The 7,424-nt window shown below is 44.2% G+C and overlaps 1 protein-coding gene across 1 annotated transcript in view; it reads right to left on the reverse strand.

The window, feature by feature from the left end:
• Positions 1-6,681, reverse strand: part of LOC102185556 (multidrug resistance-associated protein 4-like) — a gene marked incomplete at both ends in the record, with an annotated part of 30,507 nt that extends 23,826 nt beyond the window's left edge. Inside the window, 4 exon segments of the mRNA XM_018044686.1 lie at positions 1,891-2,140; positions 3,337-3,462; positions 4,633-4,796; positions 6,592-6,681. Of these exon segments, the coding sequence (XP_017900175.1) occupies positions 1,891-2,140; positions 3,337-3,462; positions 4,633-4,796; positions 6,592-6,681 (630 nt within the window).
• Between the last annotated feature and the right edge of the window lie 743 nt (positions 6,682-7,424).

Here is a 7,424-nt window from a genome sequence, read left to right on the forward strand (position 1 = left end):
ATTACATAATTACTATTATTACATAATTAATAATTACTATTACAGCTTATGCTATATATAAATATAATCATATACTATAGTGTATTTGTTGTTCCTCAGTCACTAAGTCGTGTCTGATTCTTTGCAATCCCATGGATTGCAGCACGCCAGGATCCACTGTCCATCACTATCTCCAAAAGTTTGCTCAAACTCATGTCCTTTGAGTCAGTGATGCTACCCAACCATTTCATCCTCTCTCGTCCCCTTCTCCTCTTGCCCTCAATCTATCCCAGCATCAGCGTCTTTTCTAAAGAGTTGGCTCTTGGCATTAGATGGCCAAAGTATTGGAGCATCAGCATCACACCTCCCAATGAATCTTCAGGGTTGATTTCCTTTAGGATTGGCAGATTTGATCTCCTTGCATTCCAAGGGGCTCTCAAGAGTCTTCTCTAACACAACAGTTCAAAGCATCAATTCTTCGGTGCTCAGCCTTCTTTATGGTCCAACACTCACATCCATACACGACTAATGGAAAAACCATAGCTTTAACTATAGGGAACATTTTTGGCGAAGTAATGTCTCTGCTTTTTAATACACTGTCTAGGATTGTCATAGCTTTTCTTCAAAGAAGCAAGAGTCTTTGAAATTCATGGCTGCAGTCAGCACCTGCAGTGATTTTGGAGCCCAAGAAAATAAAGTCTGTTTCTGTTTCCATTGTTTCTCCACCTATTGCCTTGAAGTAATGGGATGAGATGCCATGACTAGTTTTCTGAATGCTGAGTTTTAAGTCAGCTTTTTCACTCTCCTCTTTCACTTTCATCAAGAGGCTCTTTAGTTCCTCTTCACTTTCTGCCATAAGGGTGGTATCATCTGCATGTCTGAGGTTATTGATATCTCTCCCAGCAATCTTGATTCCAGCTTGAGCTTCATCCAGCCCAGCATTTCTCATGATGTACTCTGCATATAAGTTAAAAAGCAGGGTTACAATATACAGCCTTCATGTATTCCTTTCCCAATTTGGAACCAGTCCATTATTCCACAACCAGTTCTAACTGTTGCCTCTTGACTTGCACACAAGTTTGACAGGACACAGGTAAGGTGGTTGATATTCCCATCTCTTTCATGATTTTCCATAGTTTGTTGTGATCCACACAGTCAAAGGCTTTAGAGTAGTCAATGAAGCAGTAGCAGATGTTTTTCTGGAATTCTCTTGTTTTTCTATGATCCAATGGATGCTGGATATTTGATCTCTGGTTCCTTTGCCTTTTCTAAATCCAGCTTGTATATCTGGAACTTCTTGGTTCACATAATGGTGGGAATTATAAATGCGAAAAGAAGAGGGCAGCTAGGGAGAGAGGATTAAGCAGTAAATAAAGAGGGGCCAGGGATGAAAAGGCAGACACAAACAGTGGCTCAGATATCAACAAGCAAAACATCTGTGGAGGAAAGAACTCAGTTTTGAACACAGAGAATTAAGTGAATCTGAGGCCACTCTTCCTGTCCAAGCAGCAGGGAGCTCTCAGCAAGCTCCTCCCCTCCCAGCCCAGAGAGGACTCCTGTGCCCCAGGACTGCACAGCCACTGCCTGGTCCCTGGAGTCAGCACAGGAGATGCACTCTGATGCTTCTCCTGCTTTTAGACATTTTAGTCACTCTGCAGGCACCACTACACTAGAGCCCTGTGCCACTGATACTTATAAATACTATTGCCCCTACATGAGAACCAGTCTTACGATATCTGTAACACACTCTACCTAATAAGAGAAGAGAGTACCTGCAGCATTCTGGGAAGACTGCCAGCTTTGGCACTGGGAGAGTTAAATCTCACCTAACTGGCACACAGTGATACCACATAAAGGAGCTATTTTAGGTAAAATCTGCCTATAACTTTAAAAAGTTATTTGTCCCCAAACCTTGATTCTTCGGATGCTGACAACAGCCTCTGACACCTTCTCGACGGCCATGGGGAAGTAGAGGGTGCTCGAGAACCGCAGAGCCTCGATCAGCGTCACCACCACAAACACTTGGCTGGCTGAGATCCGGTTGTCAAGGAGCTCATTGGTGATGAAGGTGACAAAAATCATGATTTTGCTTACAGCAAAAAATGATGCCAAATTCATGCCCCTAAGGTAGGAACTTTTCAGAATCCTGGAAATTTCCTTCCTGAAAAGGAGAGTATAAAAGAGGTTTTTATTTTATTTTTTATTTTTTTTACTTTACAATATTGTATTGGTTTTGCCACACATCAACATGAAGCCACTACAGGCGTACACGTGTTCCCAATCCCAAACCCCCTCCCACCCCCCCCCCTGCACACCATCCTTCCGGGTCATCCCAGTGCACCAGCCCCAAGCATCCTGCACCCTGCATTGAACCTAGACTGGCGATTCGTTTCTTATATGATATTATACATATTTCAATGAAAGAGGTTTTAAAAGAAGCATTGACATCCAAGGCATGAATTCAAGTCCTCACATGAAGATACTACACAGTGCATGCCCAGGGCTCCGTCCTAACACCAGGACACACACTTCATCGCCACTTCACTCTTCCAACTAAAGAGAGGCTTCATGTCACCCTTTTAAACACTGTGGGTAAATTGGACTGAGTTTGAACATTCTTTCAACAAGCATTCATAACCACAAGTCCTGGGCCAGGCTCCCCACTTATATGACAGAAAGACACAGTCCATCCCCTCTAGGAGCTCATGAACTTGTAGGGGAAGAGAATAAGACACCCCAAAATTGTGAGACACTAAGACATTAGACAGAGGCAGGCACCAAGGCCTCTATGGAAGCACATGTCCTGGCTATCGTGAATAGTGCTGCAATGAGCATTGAGATACATGTGTCTTTTTGAATTCTGGTTTTTTCAGGGTATATGCCCAGTAGTGGGATGGCTGGGTCATATGGCGGATTTATTCCTAGTTTTCTAAGGAATCTCTGGCCTGTTTTCCATAATAGCTGTGCCAATTTGCCCTCCTACCACAGTGCAGGAGAGTACTGTTTGTAGACTTTTTGCTGATGGCCATGCCTACCAGTGTGAGGTGATATTTCATTGTAGTCTTGATTTGCATTTCTCTAATAAAGAGTGATGTTGAACATTTTTTCATGTGTTTATTGGCTATCTGTTTGTCTTCAGAAGCATACATAATTTTTCCTTTAAGAAGATCATAAGTGGAACAACAGGTTAAAATGACATCTCCCCTCTTCCACTTAATCCTCCTGCCACATGTGAGGTGTGGAGTTCATAGTATTTAAGCTCATCTTCATGTGAAAACTTGATAAGACTTCTAATTTCAGTCAATAAAAATAGAGGGGAAAATACAAAAATATGGTGTGATATGTACAAAAACTTACCTTCTCAGTCTGGTAATAAGGTCTATAAATGACTTTTCCCAAGCATTCATTTTTACTGTTCTGATGCCAGTTATGACTTCGCTTATGGCCCTGATCCTGTCGTCTGTGAGAGCTGCAGTCTTACTCCTGAGGGGACAGATGTGAGAGATGAGCCTCAGTGACCACAGGCCAACTTTCCTCAGCAGCAGCAGCAGGGGGCACAGGGAGGGACCAGGGATCGATGATTCCCTACAGCTCTCCTGTGCTGACATCACAGGAAGGTCCTTCTCAAAGTGCAAATGGAGAAAAAGACTTCTAGAAGTCATCCATTCAGCCTAATTCAAGGAGTAACTTGGAGAACTCTCAGTATTGGCTGAGGAAGACCCAAAGTAAGTCAGGTATAAACTCTCTGCCCAAGGAGGTCGCAGTTGGGCAGGGAAGGCAAAAAGACACTGAATCTAATGGGAAGACAGTGTATGTGCTATGATAAAATAGGAGTGAAATGCTGGGGAGCAGAAAAGATAGGGCTGTTAATTCCCCTGGGAAAGGAGAGCAAGAGCTTCAGAGACCTGGTACCACTGGAACAGGGCCTTGAAGGATAAGGAACATCTCTCCACAGCAGACAGGAAAAGGAATTTCAAATAGACAAAAATATCACATGTAAAGTCATAAAAAAAAAAAATAAAAACAAGAAAAATCTCAAGGGAAAAAAAAAAAACTTCAAAGAGCACAACACTTCCATCACCTGACAGCCTGGACAATGACCCACCTCCAACCCTCTGGGACCTGCTTTAGGTCTATCTCATCACCATTAGGTCCTTCATCACCAGCCACTGTTCTATCACATACTCCATTGGGACTGTGAGGCTTTACTAAGACACAGTTAATTGAGGTTGGCCTTGTCCTTCAGGCACTTATAAGTAAATGGAAACACTGATTTAAAAACAAGACATGAAAATAGGTACCTGAAAATTGCTCTAACATAAGAATAACAAAAATACATGCAGCTAAATTTAAGCCTATAGGATTATTACTATTTAATAAAGTTTACATAACGTCAATGTAGATACATTCTGCTTAAGGACACTCCACTTATTCAGCTATGGTAGTGGGAGGAGCCAGCGAGTGCCATCTCCTTTCTCTATTCAAGATCAGCCTTCAGCTTAAGGTTGGAGCCTCCACCTGCAAAGCCTGAAGGGTCTACAATGCACTCAAAGAAGAGACCAGAGAAGGCATTGGTTTGAACACAAGCACCAAGCAGACGCTGCATGTTACTAAGCACATATCACCCATTTTTTAAATCAGTGTTTCTCTTACCGAAGTGATGAAAACAACACCCCGAAGCAGCTTTGCAAAAGCAGAAGAATAATGAGAACCGCCATCCCGGCAAAACACGACATTCCTATTTCCATCCAGAGCAGGGCAGTCACTGCGACAGCCTGCAGTGGTCCCATCCACAGATAGTGCAAGAACACTGTTACCTTAAAAGAGAAAGACAAAGCCTTCTTAGGACTGCATACAATAAAACCAGTCAGGACACAGTGTGGAGACAATCTACTCTGAAGGAACAGACAGGAATCTAAACAGAAATGATCTCTGTGAGTTTTACACCTGCTGAAGCAGAAATCCAAGCGTCCACCCCAGATGACGCTGTTCCAGGGCAGCACAGGGCCGGCCTCAGGGACATCCAGGGAGAACCCGACCAGCACCACTGACAGAAGATGTTGATTTTGTCCACAACATAGATGAGCTCAGGGCTTCCCCAAACTCTCTCTGTCCAAAAATTCAGCCCCATCTCCCCAGAAGAGCCTGTATTATGGTACATACCACACTTTCCAACAACTGCTTGTGCATTTACCTTTCAGACAGGCTATGGCCTTTCCAGGGCAGAAATTAATGCTTATTCATCCTTCAAATTAAGTAGAGGCCTTACGTAATGTTTGATGAATGAATAATTGAAGGAGAAGTGAAAATGTTAGTCGCTTAATCACCCAACTCTTTGCAACCCCATGGATTATAGCCCACCAGGCTCCTCTGTCCATGGAATTATCCTGGCATGATAACTGGAGCAGGGTGCCATTTCCTTCTCCAGGGAATGTTCCTGACCCAGGGATCAAATCCGGGCCTCCTCCTTTGCAGGTGGACTCTTTACCATCTGAGCTACCAGGGAAGCTCCCAAACTTAAAGGTAGGATCATCCAGGAAAGAGAACTGTTCTATGCAGATCTGGCCAACAGCTGCAACACCCTGGTAACGTGATCTGTTCATAAGGTAAGTGTGAAATGGGTATGATGGGACAGCAGAGGGGAGGCTGTGCATGGCTTGATACCACCCACTTGGCATATTCCTCAAAGGCTCTCTGTGAAGCAGCACTGAACAGGGTGCAAAGAAAGAACAATCCCTGCCAACCAGGCCTTCATCATCCAGAGGAGGAGGAAGACAATTCAGGCAGCAACACTGACACTGCATGCCAAGAAGGGCCACTACGAAATTTCTATGCAGGACCTCTACGAACACTAACCAAGCTGTCCAAGAACACTACTGCCTACCTATTACAGAAGTATATTGCAGACAATGTCAGAAAAACAAACTTCTCATCTACAGGACAAAACATATTATCACATCTAAGTTGCACACAGAGGAAATGAGCATTGGATAAAGAGAACCCTTGTCTTATGTCCTCAACAGAACGCTGACTGACACCAAACCCTGGCACCTGGCATCCCAATAAGCTAAATCCAGTAACAAGAAGGATGGGAAATTGTGGGGCCCTAAATGGGAAACCTTGAAAAAAGAAGGGCTAGCTTTGCGGTTTAGAGCTAAGATGGCGCCTGGTGGATGAGATGAGGGCGTGGTGTAAGTTGTTTGTTAAAACTTTTGATTGGCTCTCTTGATTTCCATGCACGTGGATAGCAAGTGATCACCATAGACTCTTGTTACAATGAAGCGCATGATGACTTGACCTTTAACATGATTGGTGCAACTATGGTATATTAAGATTTGACCTTTAATGTGATTCGTCCAACCCTCGCAAAACCCCCTTGCTTGCCTATATAAACCAAGAGTTTGTGGCAATAAAGCAGAACTGCTTAGACGGAACCCCTGTCGCGTCTGATTGTCTCTTGCTCATCGAGGGGCTGGGTTGGCGGACAGCAGGCTCACCTCTCCTGGGGACCCCTCAGCTTTGCTGAGGGAAGTTCCACTGCCTCTCTCTTTCTGCGGAGCGCACCCCCCTCCCCTACAGGAAATGGAAGAGGATCCCTCAGGAGCAGCTTACCTGATCAAACCTGTTCACATCGTTGGACATCAGGTTGACTATCTGGCCTGTGGTGGTCTTCCCCATGGCGGACCTACTCAGGTGAAGTGACTGAAATGAGAGAAAGATACAGAGAATCGGATTCCTACAGTGATACCAAGTCATTCTGAGAACATAGCAAAATGGAGTGTGTTTTCATTGGGTCTTGTGTGGTGTCAGGACGAGAAGAATGATGCCTGAAAGCAGGGCTTTGGGGACCCATGTTCATCCTTAGACAATTCAATGTGGCGGCAGCCCTGCCCACAAGGACAGCAAAGTGGGGAGCAGGAGACAGAAGCAAAACCCTCCACCCTGTTTCTCAGTGAACTTGGACCTGCCTGAAGGATAAATGAATTTAGGTTTAGACTTACGAACCAACTAAGTAATTTTCAGCCAAAACCTAAACAGCATATTAAAAAGCAGAGACATCATTATGCCAAGAAAGGTCCATATAGTCAAAGCTATGTTCTTTCCAGTAGTCATGTACTGATGTGAGAGCTGGACCATAAAGAAGGCTGAGTACCGAAGAATGCTTTCTAAATGTAGTTCTAGAGAAGACTCTTTAGAGTCCCCTGGACAGCTAGGAGATCCAACCACCCAAACCTAAAGAAAATCAACCCTGAATACTCATTGTAAGAACTGATACTGAAACTGAAGCTCCCAACAGTTTGGCTGCCTGATGCCAAGAGCTGACTCATTGGAGAAGATCCTTAATGCTGGGAAACATTAAGGGCAGGAGGAGGAGGGGGCAACAGAGGATGAGATAGTTGGATGGCATCCTTGACTCAGTGGACATGAGTCTGTGCAAACTCCAG

Source organism: Capra hircus, unplaced genomic scaffold, assembly GCF_001704415.2.
Source record: "Capra hircus breed San Clemente unplaced genomic scaffold, ASM170441v1, whole genome shotgun sequence".
NCBI lineage: Eukaryota > Metazoa > Chordata > Mammalia > Artiodactyla > Bovidae > Capra > Capra hircus.